Source organism: Mandrillus leucophaeus, unplaced genomic scaffold, assembly GCF_000951045.1.
Source record: "Mandrillus leucophaeus isolate KB7577 unplaced genomic scaffold, Mleu.le_1.0 Scaffold93, whole genome shotgun sequence".
NCBI classification, from domain to species: Eukaryota; Metazoa; Chordata; class Mammalia; order Primates; family Cercopithecidae; genus Mandrillus; species Mandrillus leucophaeus.
Window position 1 is genome coordinate 2,168,469 of NW_012110141.1, and position 18,038 is coordinate 2,186,506.

Genomic DNA, 18,038 nt, shown 5'->3' on the forward strand with positions numbered 1-18,038 from the left:
CAGCCCAAGAGAACTCGAGTATCTGTTCACAGCTTTGCTCCTCTTTCCCCACATTAACCACAAAGCAATGGAAGTAGAATAAAGAGACAAATGGGTAACTCTAAGTAGGTTCATCACATGCCCTGTGTCCAGAGCCAATATATAAATAGTCTTGATTCTGATTGTGTTGAGGTATAAAAACATGCTGATTTCTATGACAGATATTAATGATTATTACTTGTGTATTCATTTGCTCACTGCTCCATTCTGGATGTTCTCGGTCTCAGGGCCTGAGGATCATTTTCTCGGATGCGTCACGGCTCATCTTCCGGCTCAGTTCCTCCAGTGGTGTGCGGGCCACCCTCAGACTGTACGCAGAGAGCTACGAGAGGGACCCCAGCGGCCATGACCAGGAGCCACAGGTACAGAAACAGTTGTACTCCCAGCAGTGTGTCTCGCAGCTCCTGGCAAATTTAGCTCCATGGGGCTTTAATGGGGCTATTTTACCTTCTGGAAAGGTAGGTGATAATTTCAGCTGGAGGACAAGCTCGGTGCAACTCCAAGCAAGTTTAATTCATTCAGTATAGTGTTTGAAACAGAAAAATTGCTCTCTCGCATCGATTTGTAATCCGTTTAGACCAGCATGTCCCAAACAACCGTCCTCTCTTGATGTTCAGTGGTTTGTTAATTGGGGTAAAGAAAAGGCACATTTTATAGACAAGAAAATTTAGCGTTAGAGTCAAACTGGTGAAACTCTCAGAGCCTTGACTATGCTCATGTAAATTCTGAATCTCCAGATATTTGGACCATGACCTTGAGGTGCCAATACAGATGGGATCTGTCTCTGAGATTGCTCTATTGTCTACTCTGAGAGGAGAGGATATCGGTGGCTTTTTAAGTTAAGGAAGGACATTAACAAGGCTAAGCTAGATTGTGCTTGGCAAAATCTTCTCATGTTTTCAACAATAAGGCCAATTAAGAACTCGGAAAAATCATAAATAACACAACCATAAGCCTCTCTACTCCCATATGCATTAACGCTCCAGGCAACATTAATTAATACCAGAAACAACCCACTCTAATGTTGGGTACTTCAAGCTATACAGCTGGCTGCTCCTGCCTTCTTGGTCTTCAATCCAGGTTTCGAAGCAAGGTCCTTGATGAGATGATTTTTTGAGATGAAAACATTTGTTCTACCTGCCATACTTCCTTTGTGGAAAAGTAGAGAAACAGAGAAATACTCACTGCTACTGATTTTAGAGGTGCTCAGAATTTCTAGCTATAATTTGCCCTGATGGAGTAAGATACCTGGGAGGGTCTTCTTTCTTTGTCAGTAGTTTAGTGTTTTGTTTTTGTTTTGTTTTTTGTTTGTTGTTGTGTTTTTTTGTTTCATGGTTGGTTTCTTTGGAGAGTCTCAAAGAACTTGGTAATAATGGGTGCTAAGATCCTTACACCTACCCCTGCAGCCAGGAGATCTGCCTGGAGTAAAATCATCCTGGATGGGACAGGAGAGGCTGGAGGGGGCTGAGAGCTGTTCTCAGGGTTAACCAAGAGCATGAGTGGGCAAAGCATGTGGCCAGCGTGAAGACCTTGTCTTTTCCTCTCCGGATCATAGCCCTTCCATGCAGGGGATGGGCCAAATTCTGCCAAAATAATTTGTTAGTGAGTACATTTCGCCCAAGATAGTACCAAATCATGCAAGAATTTGAGGCTTACCCTGTCTTTCCGAATAAAACACTATTCTACATCTCATGTTGGGGAGCGAGATTAAAGCAGGGGCCTAAAAGTCCAGAGCTACGTACAGGGTGAGGAATGATATTCCTGGCCTCACCAACTCTGACTCACTCTGACTCCGGGCTATTTTTTCCTCAACATTCTTTTCCCTATTTGCACAGGGTAAGTGGTTGTGATATTTGCTTATTTTTATTTACCTTCCACGCTGGACTGAGACCAGGCCATTAGACAAGTGTCACAACAATCCTATGCACACATGAGTCTCTCCCTGAGGCAGTCCACAAAAGCAGTGCTTTTGATCCTCCAACCCACCCCGCCCCGCCCGCAGGCTTCCTTTGAAGCTGAAAACCTCCATCGGCTTACTCTTAGAAGGTCGTGTGAGTAAAGGAAACATAAGTCATGCTGGTTTTGGTCCCCATGACTGCACATTTCTCATCCTGTTGGTGGAAAGAATTTGCCACTTTGAAGGGTTGGTGAATCCCTTCACTGACGTTCCTGTTGCAATTGCTGATTTGCCCTCCCTTCTCCTCAGAAACAAGAGTTTTCCTAGACCTGGCTAGATGGGCCCCCAAGGATGTAGCACATGATCTAGCTAAAAGTTTTATATTAAAATAGAACTCCTTGTTAAAATACCATACATCATTCACTCACCAACTTAAGCCCTATTGCATAATAGCTTTGAGTCAGGATATATCATAGAGTAAGACTTTAAAAGAAATCTAACCACCTAAGGGAAAGCAAGATTCTCTCAGCAGGCCAACCTGTCTTAATTACTGCTGAACTCTACCTAAGCCTTTAAGTTGGAGCATTTTGGAGGCTCCTTATAAGGTTGCTTTCCAGGACCACCTGCTTCTGCCTTCCAAAAAGCCTTTGATTAACTGTGAACAGAGATCAAAGTAAGATGTACTCCTGAAGCCGCTAGTGTTATTCCTGATCAGGGCCTGACTGGAAAGACCTGCTTGTGTTGCTTTCTCAGCTACAGAAAGAACCCCTTCCACCTTCTCTAATCTGCAAAGATTCCATTGTGAATCTTGTTCCAATTCAACAGGGAGTTTTTAATGTTTTACCCATGCTAACTCAATAGCCATCTACACTCAAATTATTTTGCAAGAGAACAGAGAGTTCCCTTCAACTGGCTTATTAGCATCTGGCTATTTTACTTTGCCCATGGATAGTTTCTTTTCCAGACATTTTGAACACATGTGAACAGAGCATATTTTAAACATTTACACTGATTGCCTTGCAGACGTACTCATAACAATTCTAGTGATGCAATTAGGAAAACTTGTGATATAATCTATATGCATTTAGACCATACCTTCACATGTAGATTTCCCATTTGCATCCTTTTGTAGAACAGTGATGATGCTATTTGTTTTAAGTTAATGTCAAATAATTTCTTATCTACACCAAAAATATTGTTTTAAAATTCTATCCATGTGTGCCTACGAATTGGTGGTAAGAAGAGGATGGGCCGGGGAGGGCCCTGATGAAATGAGCAGGTGCTTGCCCTGATCCCACTCTGTGTCCTTGGTAAATCAGGAAGGAAAGCTTCCAAAGGCTTGTTGCTGGAAGACTACCTAGTTTTTAAAATACAAGTTTATTTTAATTTTACCAGCAATCACTAGGCCTTCAATGAACCCTCAAACCAGCTGGTAATCATTTGGAAAAAGGAATGAGCCAAAAGCGTTTAAAATCACAGGTAACCAGAAACAGTACAATTGTTTCCATTTTATTTCCCATCCAATTTATTAGCAGGGCTGCTAAATTAGCTTCTCGTTGACCTTCTTCCCTTGTCCCTTTCAGCCTGTGGGTGGAGTAGTTAAGGAACAATAGAAGATCCAAAAGGAAAAGGAAGGAGAAGTTTTGTTAAGGGCTAGGAAAATCACAGACTGATAATCAGCCTGTGGCTAATCAACCCTTGGCTTTAGTACTTTCACTGCAGAATACAGTCACACCCCATGGCACCCCAGTCCTCGGGAGGGGCCTGATTTTCCCCCAGTCATCCTGAAAATTGAGGAATTTAAATATTTGTTTGTTTTTGTTTTATTGAGACAGAGTCTCACTCTGTCGCCCAGGTTGGAGTGTAGTGGCATAATCTCAGCTCACTATAACCTCCATCTCTCGGATTCAAGGGATTCTCCTGCCTCAGCCTCCTGAGTAGCGGGGACTACAGATGCCTGCCACCATCCCTGGCTTATTTTGTATTTTTAGTAGGGACAAGGTTTCCCATGTTGGCCAGGCTGGTCTCAAACTCCTAACCTCAAGTGATCCACCTGCCTCGGCCTCCCAAAGTGCTGGGATTACAGGTGTGAACCACCACACCCGACTTTAAGTATGTGTTTTTGATAAGCTGTACCTAGAAGGCTTTAACGACTAATACCTAAGCACCAGGTCCCTCATATTTATTCACCTGTCAAACCAAAGGTCATCTGTCATTGTGTTCTACCTGTTCTTAATAAGACTTTGTAATCCAGAAATAAAGTATAGAGCCATTTTGTTTTACATAGGGAGAATATATGATTTGTAATCTAAAGCAGAATACAGATGCTCCTAGATTTACAACAGAGTTACACCCCAATAAACCCATCATAAGTTGAAAACGCATTGAATACACCTCGCCTCCGGAACATCAGAGCTGAGCTCAGCCTACCTTGAACAAACTCAGAACATACATTAACCTATGGTTGGGGAAAATCATCTAACACAAACCCCATTTTATAATAAAGTGCTGAATATCTCATGAAATGGATTGAATCCTATACTGAAAGTGAAAAAATCATCGTATAGGGACTCACAGTATGGTTTCTACTGAATGTGTATTGCTTTCACACCATCATAAGATTGAAAAATCATTAAGTAGAACTAGCAAAAGTTGGGGATCTGTACTTTTGTGAGTGAAAGATAACTGTAATTATGTTTAGATTGTCCCCAATAAACCAGGAGACATGATTACTCTAGCTACCAGCGTGCATCCTCTCTTAGAACCGCATATCTCTGTGGATGGCTTTCTAAGAACACTAGCAACGAAACTTGAAAGAGGGAACATACAGAAATGAGAAGAGTCAGCTCAGTGGTTCTCAGCCCAGGCTGCACATCAGAACCACTCGGGCAACTTGGTGAAAGTACCTATGCTTTGGCCCCAGTCCTAGAGATTCTACTTTAATTGTTTTGAGGTGGGACCTGTAGATTTTTAAAAGTTTCCTGGATGATATTAATTAGACAAGTGCATCTCAAACTTTAATTACCAGTCAATCACCTTGGGAATGTGTTAAAATGTGGATTCTGACTCAGGTATGAGGAGGGCCAGAGATTTTGCATTTCTAACAAGCCTTGGAGCTTCTAACAAGCCTTGTTAGAAGCCTCCCTGCTGCTGGTCCAGGAGCCACCCGTTGAATAGCAAAGAGCTAAGTGAACTGTGAAGTGCTAGCAGCAGGACCTTGAATTCTTTAAAACTGTAGAATGAGCGGCACCTGTTTTTAATACCGTTCCACACATTGATCTCTGTCTCCCGGACTTCTATTTATGTTGCTTATTGGATTCCACTTGAATGTCTTATAGACATCACCAACTTGACATGTGCAACACTGAATTCCCACCAGCCTCCTGTGCACGCCTCCAAAACAAACTCCAGCATCCTGCTTATTTCATTCTTCTCCATCTCAGTAAATGGCAGTTCCATTCTTCCAAATGGTTAAGCCAAAAAACCCTAGGATTCAGCCTTGACTTCTTCTTTCCTCTCTTTCATGCCTCAGTCCTTCTCATTCAAGAGTAAATCCTATCAGTGTGACCTCCAAAACACACCCAGAATCTGACCCCATCTTACCACCTCCACCGTTTCCACCCAGGGCCAAGCACTATTCTCTCTAGCGCAGTACATAGTCTCCTAACTGGTCTCCTTCCCTCCACGCTTGCCCATTCTCTACCCACCCTGTTCTCAGCATAGCAATCAGAGTGATTCTCCTGAAACATGTTAGACCACCTCATAGCTCTGCTAAAATCCTCCCCTCCACCTCATTCAGAGAAGAGCCCAAACCCTTACCATGATCTTGAACGACATACTGGAAATGGCCCCCTTCTCCCTCTGACCTCATTTCCTATCTCTTTTCCCGCTTCTCTCTCCACTCCAACTGCTGTTTGGTGAACATGATGAGAACGCTCTGCCTTGTGTTATTTATGATGGCTGTTCCCTCTGCCTGAAATGCTTTTCCTTCCGACATCTGCATGGCTTGTCTCCTTACTTCTTGGTAAAGGTGTCCCTGGCCACCTGATATAAAATAGCCCTCACATGCAGGTACTTCTTACCTCCCTACCCTGCTTTGCTTTCTCCATGGCATTTATCCTCATCTTATATATATGTATATATATTTATCTATATATATTTGTTTATTCTATTTTATTGTCTGTTTCCACCCAGTTGAATGGAAGCACCAGGAGGCTGGGACTTTGTCAGATTAGTTCCCTGTAGCCCCAGTGCACCTGGTATGTGGTAAATGCCCAATGTAGTTTTGCCAAATTATTGCAATATTGACCATTAATTACTTTGGAATATCTCAGCCCAATTATATCACACAAGAAGCTGAAATATTCTGTATTCAGGATGAATGTTTGTGCTATCATCAGGTTTCCTCCTATGACTGAGGTTTTGAATAAAATAAATGCCATTTTTAAGGTCCCTGCAATATGCAGGCTCCATTCTAGAAACATCCTTTATCTTATTCATCGTTCCAGTGGCCCCATGGCAGAATTATCCTGCTTTTGCAGGAAAGGAAACTGAGTCAGGGAGCAATTCAGATTCATGGAGTGGGTAGTTTCTGGACTGGAGTTCAAACTAAGTCTTTCTTATAACAAAATCCATGTTGCCCATGTTAACGTTGAAGGCCCAGAAGAGAATTTCTTTTTACTTGTGCTTGAGTCCAAGGCTACCTCTGGAGCCTCAGTTCAGTGTTATTGAGAGGCTTTTTCCTCATATCAATCAATTCTATGATTCTCTGACACCAACTGGGTGCAACAATTCAAGTCAGTTCTGATGTTATCTGGATTTAGCCCAGACCCTACAGGTTAAGGGCTCAGTTTCACAAGATTGCTCCTAGTAGGAATGCCAGCTGCAAATAGGGTGCACAGGCTACCCACATTTTTGCCTTGCCAACTACAAATTTGGAGTTTTCTACAACCCCCCTTCAGATTTAATAATTCACTAGAATGACCCACTGACCTCAGGAAAGTGCTTCACTTAGCATTACTGGTTCATTATAAAGGCTAGAACCTAGGACAGCCAAATGGAAGAAATGCATAGGACCAGGTGTGGAAAAGGAGTGTGGAGCTTCCTTCCATGCCCTCTCTGAGTAAGACACCCTCCAGCACCTTGATGTGTTCACCAGCCTGGAAGCTCTTCAAACCCTGTTGAAGGGTTCTTATGGAGGTTTCACTAGGTAATTACGGTTGATTAAATCATTGACCCTTGGTGGTTGAATTTGGTCTCCAGCCCTGCTCCCCTCCCTGTAGGTCACGGGGTGGGGCTGAACGTTACAGCCCTCTAGCCACCTGTCTGGTTCCTCTGGCAGCCAGCCCTTCACCTGAAACTATGTTGGGGCTCACCAAGAGTCCCTCATTAGCATAAAGTCTGCTGTGGCTGAAATAATAACAAAGGACACTCCTATCATTCAGGAAGTTCCAAAGGTTTTAGGACCTCTGTGCCAGAAATTGAGGACAAACACCAAACGTATTTGTTATTCCACACTGTTAAGAGAAATTTAGCCTAAAGCTGCCTCCTTACATAATTTAAGTTCGGCCTAAAGGTTTTTCCATGCATAGTGAACTATGACCTAACTGGATGTGTAAACACACCGAACAGACTATAACCTACTCTTGTGACAAGTAGCTGAGTCCCAGCCAATCACAGCGGCTGAGTTTCAGCCAATTACAGGCAGCCACTTTTTCAGAATGTGTTCAAATAAGGCGAAAACTGAGCTGTAACGAATCCAGCTGTTTCTGGACCTCACTTCTGCTTTCACTACTTCACTTTTCTCTTTCTGTTCATAAATGTTATCTGACCTCGTGGCAGCTCCAAGTTGCTCTGAACCTATCTGGTTCTGAAGGCTGCCAGATTCAAGAATCGTTCTTTGCTCAGTTAAACTCTTAAATTTGTTTAAGGTTTTTCCTTTAACAACAGTTATAAAAGTGAACAGTGCCTTAAAAACAACCAGTTTTCTATACTAATTTTGAATTAGCAATGAATAGGATTTAGAAACATTGTGAAAATAATATTCTAAATAAATATTGGATATCTTTTCTAGTTCATAGGGGATCTAGAGTGAGTAGTCAAAGACTTGGAGAATAAAGTAGAAATGAATATAATACACATGATGTGAAAGAGAAACAGAATGGAGTTCAGAAGTGACACAAATCCTCATTCACTTAGCCATGTACTTTCACGACAAGATAAAGATTTTTGTATATGTATATGTGTGTACATGCATGTGTGTATGAGAGCATGATTTTGGGACCATTCCAGGTATATGTGATTTAAAGAGCTAAAAGTTGTGCCTCAGTCCTGGTTTTGGGTCAACTTTGGATTACAGTTTATAGCCCCCCAAACCCTGAAAAAAAATTATATTTCCTCTCCTTACTTTCCCATATGTAGTTAAAAATGAAAACAAATTCAGCTTTAAAAATAAATAAAAACGTTGTTATTTAAGAAGAAAACCTGAGCAAGGATATATTAATAGCCATATGTATGAGGGAAAACATGAGGAAATACCTCATTTTATTTTTCTCCTCAGAATTTGGTCGGTATTGCTGCACTTTGGAGCTATGGGGGAGGGCAAAGTGTTGAAGAGAGAGTTTAGAAGAGAAACACTTGGTGAAGAGTTGGGCTCTAACCTCTAGGACCAAGTTAAGGAGCTGGCTCTTTCCGCTTAGATGAGAGGCGTGACTTGGAGGTCTTCAGGAATTTAAGGAATAATGTGAGGCGGGGAAAGAGGACCAGCTGTTCTCCATAACTAATGAATATGTAATTTGAGGAAATAAACTCAAGCTGAACTGGAAGAGATTCAGGTTGACTGTTAGAACAATTTCTCAACTGTCAAGCCTCCTGCCCAATTAGGATGGCTGGTTTGTGCTTTTCTAAGTCTCTTTGCCTACATGTATTCAAATAATTTTAAAACAGGGGCAAGAGTAGAAAGTATTGAGCAGGATAATGTCTCAAAGTAAGTGTCAGTCTTAAAATTTTAGTTCTGTAATTATAATTTTTTTTTTTTTTAAAAGGAAGAAGAAAGTTCTGGTCAGGTGGGTTAGATTTCCCTCTAGTGGTGTAGAAAGGAATTTAATATGGCTGTGTTTTCATAACTGGCTCTTAGAGGGGAATTAAACTTGGAAAGATGCAAAGATGTATAGGTTTTTTTCTATTTCTACTTAGATGAGTACTTTCTGAAAAGGCAAACAAAACTCCGGGGCAAACAGTCCTTCTTTTCCTCCCTTAGATATTGAAATCTGGACTCATACTCTGCCATTACTACATATTGTTTTCCCTGGAGCTGAGAACACCCCTGGGAGGGTTGGTCATCTGATGGCATGTGAAAAACTCCCTTGGTTAGGAATCTGGGAGATTCCGCCAGGGCCTAGTGTCTATCGTAGACCAGGATTTTTTAGAGTTTTTATGACTATAAGCCTTTTTCTTGGCCAAACATTATGATCAGATCTCCTTTCAAGGTACTGAGTATGCGAAGCCCTGTGTATACACACTACACACAGTCTGGGACTTGTGGGAAACTACGGACTGCCACCATGAACCACTCATGTTAATCCCACAGACAGAGCCCATCTCACACGTCCCTTCATGGCAATATATACAAAAGAGGCCCTTAATTCCAAATCTTGCAAGAATATCAGCATCGCCAGCTTATCCCGAGAACCAGTGGTCTTAAGAACAGAACACTAAAGAACCAAAAGGCATGCCTTGATCCTGGCTTTGGGTCAAGTTTGGATTACGGTTGAGAAAGCCTGAAGTCTTAAAAAAAATTATATCTCCTCCCTACTTTCTTATATGTTGTTTAAAATATAAAAACAAAATTAGCTTTAAAAACAAATATAAGGAAACCTAAAAACATTTTGATTTTTTCCTCATAATGCTCTTCTAATTTGTAAAATATTAAATATCAGCTTCTTACCAAAATATCTTTTGTTTTGGTGCTGGTTTTACCGTGTCTAAAGCACATGCTTAACCAGCTATTGGTTAACCCAGTGATGTTTATATCCACAAATCACCGAGTCTTGCTGGATCTTGTTTACTCAGCCTGAAAAAGGAGCATGAATGAATTTGCAGCAGTCACACAAGTCCAGAGGTCACTGGTCATCACTTCTCTTGCCAGATGAATGGGTTTGACAAGCTGTGTCCAGCACAATCTGCCTTTCCCAGCAGCCTTTTTGTTCCAGCCCAGATGCACAGCACAATCACGTTTCCGTGCCTTTCAGGAGAAAGCTACCCAGGTCTCATGAACTGGTGGTGATTCCGGTTTTCTTTGAAGTGGTGTCCTTCCTTGGTGTACAGTAAATCATTTGCTTCGCTTATATAATAAATAAGAGTGTATCTTAACAAATGGGGACTGACAGTGAACCTGGAGGTTGGCTGTGGCCTTCAGAAGGAAGCTCTGGACTAGTGTGTGCAATTAGCCAGCATCTGGAGGCAGCTTTGCCTGGGCTTCCCACCATGGTCATGCTTCATTCACATGCAGAATACAGGATCTGAGCTGTCAAGGGGAGAATGTGGCTGTTTTTGCTCTCCTGTCTACTCTTGCTGATTTTAAGTTTGATGCCCTAATCCCCGAATGAGAATTCCTGTTTCAGATGCAGGTGAGGGAGTTTCCCATCCCTTGTTTCTGACTCCCAGGAATGCTGGCAGGCCTGACAAACTCCAGGGAGGAGCATCTCAATGCCAGAATGCTTAAGCCTTGGGCAGGAGGGAAAGCCGTTAGAGGTTTGTACAATGTTGGTGTCGTGTTTGTGTTTTTGGTTTTATTTTTGAGCATTTTTGTTGATACAAATCATCACATGAGGCATACTTTGGCAGGCTGGGCCTGTGTACTGTACCGTCATGATATGAGATGGAAGGTAGATGAGGCTGAGAGAGTGGCTTAAAATGTAGACTTCATTATTATTCAGGTATGGGGAGGCCCACAGATGTTGAGATGACTGATAGTTTGTTACTCACAGTTCCCAAGAGGAGGGGGCACAACACGCCACACAGGATCACACAGGGAAGCGCCAGGGTCAGACAGGAGGCAGAATGAGCAAAGGGAAAATGTGGGTGAAGCCTTTTTGGGGATCCTGTCGGAAAGGCAAGGTAAAGCATGGTGAGCAGGTTTAGGATTAGCTTGTTTGAATAATTTCAGCAGGCTCTGGGGCATAGGGACTGTCCCTAATTGCCTGCTACCTAGCCTTGGGGTGGTTAGGGCAGAGAAATAGTGGCCCAAGTTTGAGAGCCCTGTGTGGGCTGAGAAAGGAAGTGTCTGGTTTGCATCTGAAAGGTAAGCTCCAGGGTGTGCTGTTTGCTGTCTCTAAGAATTAGCTAACCCTGGGAAGAACAAAACCTTCCAGAGTCAGCCAGGTCCTAAGATGTCAAAGCATTAGAGTGAAAATACCAGCTTAACAGCCAGAGGAAAAGACAAAACCACTGTCACTTTCTCAGGTGGCTAAAATTGTTAGGCAGCACCCCAAGAAGATTTTGGTTTTTTCGCATACCATCAAGGCTGGATGGCCTCTGATACAAACGTTGGGCTTTGAAATCAGCTACTTTTGTTTTGAGTCCTAGTTCTGCCATTTTCCAGTTTTGTGATCTTGGGCAACTTAATTTCTCCATCAGTCAAATTGAGATAGATATACTTCTTATTTTATATTGCTGTAATGATTAAATCAGGTAATTCATATATGTAAAGAGTTTTGCACAATGCCTGTGTAAATCAAAGAAAACAACCAAGATGAGCCTTAATCATTTTAGAGTTTTATTTTGCCAGGGTTAAAGGTCATGGCCTGTGACACAGCCTCAGGAGGTCCTGAGAACATGTGCCCAAGGTGGTTGGCTTATACTTGGTTTCATACATTTTAGGGAGATAGAAGTTACAGGCAAAGACACAAGCAACACATGTAAAGCATACATTGGCTTGGCCCAGAAAAGCAGGACATGTCAAAGAAGGGGAGGCTTTCAGGTCATAGGTGGATTCAAAGATTTTCTGATTGGCAATTGGTTGAAAAAGTTAAGCTTTGTCAGAAGAGGTAAAGTCAGTATAAACAAATGTTTGAGTTAAGATAAAGTTGTGGAAGCTGAGGTTCTTGTTATGTAGATGAAGCCTCTAAGTAGCAGGCTTCAGAGAGAATAGATGGTAAATATCTCTTATTAGACCTCAAAGGGTGTCAGACTCTCCAGAAAAGATCTAGCAAGGGACAGGGATTCTCTACAGAAGGCAGATTTCCCCCACAAAAGATGGCTTTGTAGAACCATTCCAAATTATGTCCAAGAAATATATTCTGGGGTAAAATGCTTTGATTTCCTTCAGTGTCTATTATCTGTCATCTGATGCTGTATCAGGGTCAGGTTGGAATTTGGTATCTTATTGCTGCAAAGAGTCTGTTCTGTCAGTCGTAGAATCTCTAACTGTCAACACCTAAGCTCCAGAGAGGAGGATATATTGAGGCATATGCTATCCCCTTTTCCTGTCACAGCCCGGACTAGTTTTCGGGATCCTTTTGGCCAATAATGGGGGGCAGGGAGATGTCCAGTCAGTCAGTTTGGGGCTTAGAATTATATTTTTGGTTTATACCTGACATGTGAATAAATGTTCAATAAATGTTTATTGTCATTAATGTTATTGTTTCTGCCTTTTTTTTTTTTTTTTAGATGGAGTCTCACTCTGTCCCAGGCTGGAGTGCAGTGGTGCAGTCTCAGCTCACCGCAACCTCCACCTCCCGGGTTCAAGCAATTCTCCTGCCTCAGCCTCCCGAGTAGCTAGGACTACAGGCATGTGTCACCATGCCTGGCTAATTTTTGTATTTTTAGTAGAGAAGGGGTTTCACCACCATTATTTTTATTAATAATGGTGTTGACTGGTTTTCTTATCACATGAGGATAAAAGATTCCCAGATTACTTAGCAATTTGTTTTATACTGCAATTTACTTGTCCTTTTCCCTCCAAATTACCATCTCAGAGAGCAAACTGGATCCATGAGAAATGTCCCAAGACAACTGACAGCTTCTAAAAACCTAGGTCTTCTCTGAGAGCTCCCAGGGCTCTCATGACATGGCATTTTAGATGTACCATGCTTTGTCAGAAGGTTCAAGGATGAAGTGGAGTTTCTCTACTTGTCTCTCCATTCATGGAACAAATTCACTACCTTCCTGGCTTGGAGTAAGAGGTAGTAAGTAGGGGTTGTTCAATGATTTCGTTTCATCCAAATAATGTGCAATCCATTGGTTGTTCCAAGCTCTTTTACCAGAGAGAAAGGGCTTGAACACTGCAGTGGGTGTATGATGAAAGGCAGGTTCATTGAAGAAAGGACCCCTGAAGTTTCTTGACTAGCCAGGAAGCATGTGCTGTCTGGCTTCAAGGGGTTAAACAGAAAAATTGGTTCCTTGGAGCAGGAGTCAAGTTTTTTTCTGAATAGTCCCAGAGAGTAAATAGTTTAGGCTTTGCTAGCTGTATTAGTTTGCTAGGGATGATGTAACAAAGTACCACAAACTGGGTGGCTTACAAAACAAGACTTGTTTCTCATTCTGGAGGTTAGAAGTCTGAGGTGAGTGTGTTGACAGAGCTGGTTCCCTCTGAGGGCTGTGAGGGAAGGATCTGTTGATCTGTTCCAGGCCTCTCTTTTTGGCTTATAAATGGCTGTCTTTTCCCTGTGTCTCTTCATATCATCTTCCTTCTTGTGTGTCTCTGGGTCCAAATTTCCCCTTTTAATAAGAACGCCTGTTATGTTGGATTACAGCCCACCCTAATGATCTCATTTTAATACAAGTACCTCTGTAAAGGCCCCATCTTAAAATAATGTCACATTCTGAGCTATTAGCAATTAGACCTCAACATATGCACTTATGGAAGACAAATTCAACCCGTAACATTAATCGTATGGTCTGTGTTACAACTTCTCAACTGCCACTGTTGCACAAAAGCAGTCACAGGTAAGACATAAATGCATTAGTGAAGCTATATTCTAATAAAACTATAGGCACTGTAATTGACTTAAGATACTTTTAACATGTCACAAAATCTTTTTTTTTTTCCCCAACCATTAAACATAAAAACCATTTTTATGGCTGCACCAAAACCAGGTGGTGGCCTGGGTTTGGCCTAAGGACTATAATTTGTTGACCCTTGCCTTATAGGTTTCTGAATATGACACATTATTCACAATTTCTGATTACATTCAGTACAGCATGCATCAACATGAGTTTGGCTAAGCCATCTACACTGTAAAATTTAAAATTACATTTGTATTTGTGTATATTTGTATATATAGATGAATTGTAAAGTTTTAGGGGAAAAAATATCAAATCTCTCTGGAAATCTCCAGCATTAGGCTTCTGAGATTGAACTCCATAGCTTTTGATTGCAGCCAAACATGAAAGGGAAACGATTGTATTTGTGAAATCAAATTCCTTTTTCAGGTCTTTTGTTTCTTGTCAAAAGGGTTCTTCGTTTTTCTTTTTAAAGCAATTGCTTACACATGATTTTCAGAAGAGCAGCACTATGTCAGAAGAAAAGGGGAAAACGTTAATGGATAAATGGGATGAAGAAAGAAAGTATGAATATGAGCCCTGGTGAATTCTTACAAAGAATGGGAAGCAAACACGTGACATTTCAGTAGTCACCCCAAGTCAGGGAGTGCTGTGACATTGCATGCCCGTGTGAATGGGGCTTCTGGGAGCTGGTAACAATGTACTAGTACATTTCAGTCACATTAACAATGATCCTCAAACCCAGTCTCCAAGGAATCTCACCCCATTTCCCTAGGAAGTAGCAATTGTATTGTTTTTGTTCTGTTTCTTTGCTTTTAATTATATTCTTGGGAATTACAGTCAGGATAGTCGGTGTGGTGTCTAACAAAAGCTAAGAGACTTTGATGATATACTAAGATTTCCCAGTTTTACATTTTACACTGTCTTTGACCATTAAGTGTTTCTATAATGCTGAATCAAGCCGCTGGCTCTGACTCATATCAACCCATGTTTTTCAGAATTTACAGTCATTATGAATTTGCTTTCCTTTTAATGGATAAGAGTCGATAAAAAGTTTAAAAGAAAGTACGTTTACCCTGTTATTAACAGTGCTTTATACTTTTGCTACACTAAGGGTCGTTCTTGGACCATCCACATCACCTGGTTGCTGCTTAGAAATGCAGAATCTCTGGCCCCAGCCCAGATCTACTTATTCAGATCCTGCATTTTAACAAGCTCCTCAGGTGGTTCATGTGCACATTGAAGTTTGAGAAGTCCTAACGCTGGGCGTGGTGGCATTAGCCTACAGAGTGCCATCTACTCAGGAGGCTGAGGTGGGGAGGATCCCTTGTGCTTAGGAGTTGAAGACCAGCATGGGCAACTGAAGGAGGCCCTGTCTCTAAAAAAAGAAAACGGATGCTGGCTGCGGTGGCTTATACCTCCAATCCCAGCACTTTGGGAGGCTGAGGTGGGTGAATCACCTGAGGTCAGGAGTTCGAGACCAGCCTGGCCAACATGGTGAAACCCCTTCTCTACTAAAAATATACAAATTAGCCAGGCATGGTGGCAGATGCCTGTAATCCCAGCTACTTAGAAGGCTGAGGCAGGAGAATTGCTTGAACCTGGGAGGCAGCGGAGGTTACGGTGAACCAACATTGCACCACTGCACTCCAACTTGGGTGACAGAGTGAGACTCCGTCTCAAAAAAAAAAAAACGGAGAAAAATAAAAGTGTGAGAAGTCCTGTGATGGATGACCTTTGGGATCCTTATTTCCACCTCTGCTTAGCAGGCTTGACATTGTCTCCAGACCAGATAAACCCTCTAAGGCCAAACCAAATAGGATGCATTTATAGGGGTGCCTGGCCTCTATTTCTTCCTCATTTAGGAAAATCATAAAACATGCAGAAAATAACCCAGACAAATGTGCCAAGATCCTTAAAGACTTGTTCCTGCTTCTCAGGTCAATTAACAAAAAAAGAAACAAGAAAATCGGTTTCAATTTGCATCTCCGTAGAAACCCTTCCTCAATATCAACTCAGCAGTGTTAGACTGCTTTCTTCACACAATTATACTAGTTGAGCTGAGAGATTCAAAATAAACGTGGATGAATTAAAGAAAGTTCTAATTTGATTTTGCCAAGGCACAAAGCCTTGCTAAAATTGTGGGTAGACAGTCTAGCACAACTTCAATTACTAGGAAAAGGTCAATTATTTAAAACACTTTAAATATGTTAGGTTAAATGGCAGCACAGTCTAAAGGCAAAGGCCATAAAAGAGCATGTTCCTTTGTCAAAACTGCATTCATAAAGTGTGCATTAACCATCCATTAATTTCACTAATAGTCTTTCTATTGTGGGGAAGAGTCTCTCCTCATTTACAGGGCTCATTTCCATGTTTTTAGTGCCTGATGTTAATGACTGTCCCACTACTGCCTCCTCCATAAGACTCAGGTGGCCCTCGTGGCAGAAGTTCTCTTCTAGTTTGCCTCTGCTACTCACCTCAACTCTGCCACTCTGCTTTGCTCAATGTGGAAGTCTTTGCTAACTTCTTTAGAATCTGATACACTCTTAAGGAATGTGTTTCAAAAGCTGTGATGTCCGTTCCTTCTCTTGTCAACATTGTCTTATGCAACTGCAATCTGATTGTATTCTCTCTGGCTCGATATATAGGGCATGGTGCACACAAAAATGCAGACAAGCTTTCCTCCACTGGGTGTGTCACTGACCCTCTCGCTGACACAGAGAGATGTTGCCTCTGAGTTGAGTGGCTTTCTTACTCCAAGAGCTGGGAACACCTCAACATTCTTAATCTCTTTTTATCTTTTATCAAAAAGATAACATGAACTTTATTTTATGGGCAAATAAACATAAGCTAGAAGGGTTGTTGACTATCTACCAAAGGTCAGCTTATTGGGACTGGTATGCAGGTCCACTCACTTGTAGCCTACTTTTTTATTAATAGCAAGTCAGGCTTATGGCTTCGATGATGATAGTGGTAGTAATAATAGTGTTCATCAGGACATATCAGTGCTCGCCCTGTATGGGGGCTAGGCAGAATGCTATGTGTTTTGTGTGTGTTATATCTCATTCTCACCACAATCCAATGCTATAGGTAGTCATGCTATCCATCCATGTTTTACAAATAAGAAAACTTTGGCCCTGAGAATTTGAACAATCTACTGTTTCTAAACAGTGTCACTGGTATTTGAACCTACATTTGGGCCTCAGAGTCTAAGACCTTAACTAAGGTCCTTATTATGTGCCTTCAAAAAATATGGCGTGCTCACCCACCTATGAAAAGTAAATTGAAGTAGACCAGCATTCCCATCTTCAATCTGGCACAGTTAATGCACCTTAATCCGTCCTCTAAGAATGTTGTCAGAGGCGGTCCTCAAGCTCCACAATTCCAGACTAGTAGGAAGTGTGGTCTCTCTTTCAGTCCTCCTATTCCCTTTTATGTCCTCAAATCCTTTCCCAAGGGCTAGTCCTTTCTTATAAGGCTGTACCCTCTGGAAGCTGGAGAATGCCACTGTGCTACTTTGTAACTAGTTACCTCAAGTAGGCTGTGGGGTGGCAGTGGTGGGAAGTACAGAGAGACTGTGAACTCCTCTCCCAGAGAAGCAGCATCACCACCCTGGGGTGAACCTCACCATGGGTAGGTCTGAAAGGAGGTAGTGGGGTGAGCCTCCACCATCAGGCCACTGAAGGACCCTGCCTGGGCCTTGGCAGCCCCTCAACATGGGAGGGGAGAGAGCACACACTCTCAGGGCTCCACTCAGCCAGGAATTCTCCTTGCCAAAGTGGGCCTGGAGTCTCAGCCTCTTTGCTTTGGTGATGTCCTCGCACAGCTGCTTTGCCAGCTCTGGTGTGCTCCTAGGAGGGCTGGGTTGAGTGGAGACAGTTCCTGGATTTTGTGTTTATATAGTTCTGTGTGTGTGTGTTGTGTTGTGTTGTGTTTTTAAGATGGGATTTCGCTCTTGTTGCCCAGGCTGGAGTGCAGTGGTGCAATCTTGGCTCACAGCAACCTCCGCCTCCCAGATTCAAATGATTCTCCTACCTCAGCTTCCCGGGTAGCTGGGACTATAGGCATGCACCACCACGCCAGGCTAATTTTTTTTTTT

At 42.1% G+C, this 18,038-nt stretch overlaps 1 protein-coding gene across 1 annotated transcript in view; it reads left to right on the forward strand.

The window, feature by feature from the left end:
• The window catches only part of PGM5 (phosphoglucomutase 5), a 172,621-nt gene that overhangs the window by 138,335 nt on the left and 16,248 nt on the right, over window positions 1-18,038 (forward strand). Inside the window, exon 11 of the mRNA XM_011970194.1 lies at window positions 267-401. Coding sequence (XP_011825584.1) covers window positions 267-401 — 135 coding nt within the window. The remainder of the gene's footprint in view (window positions 1-266; window positions 402-18,038) is intronic.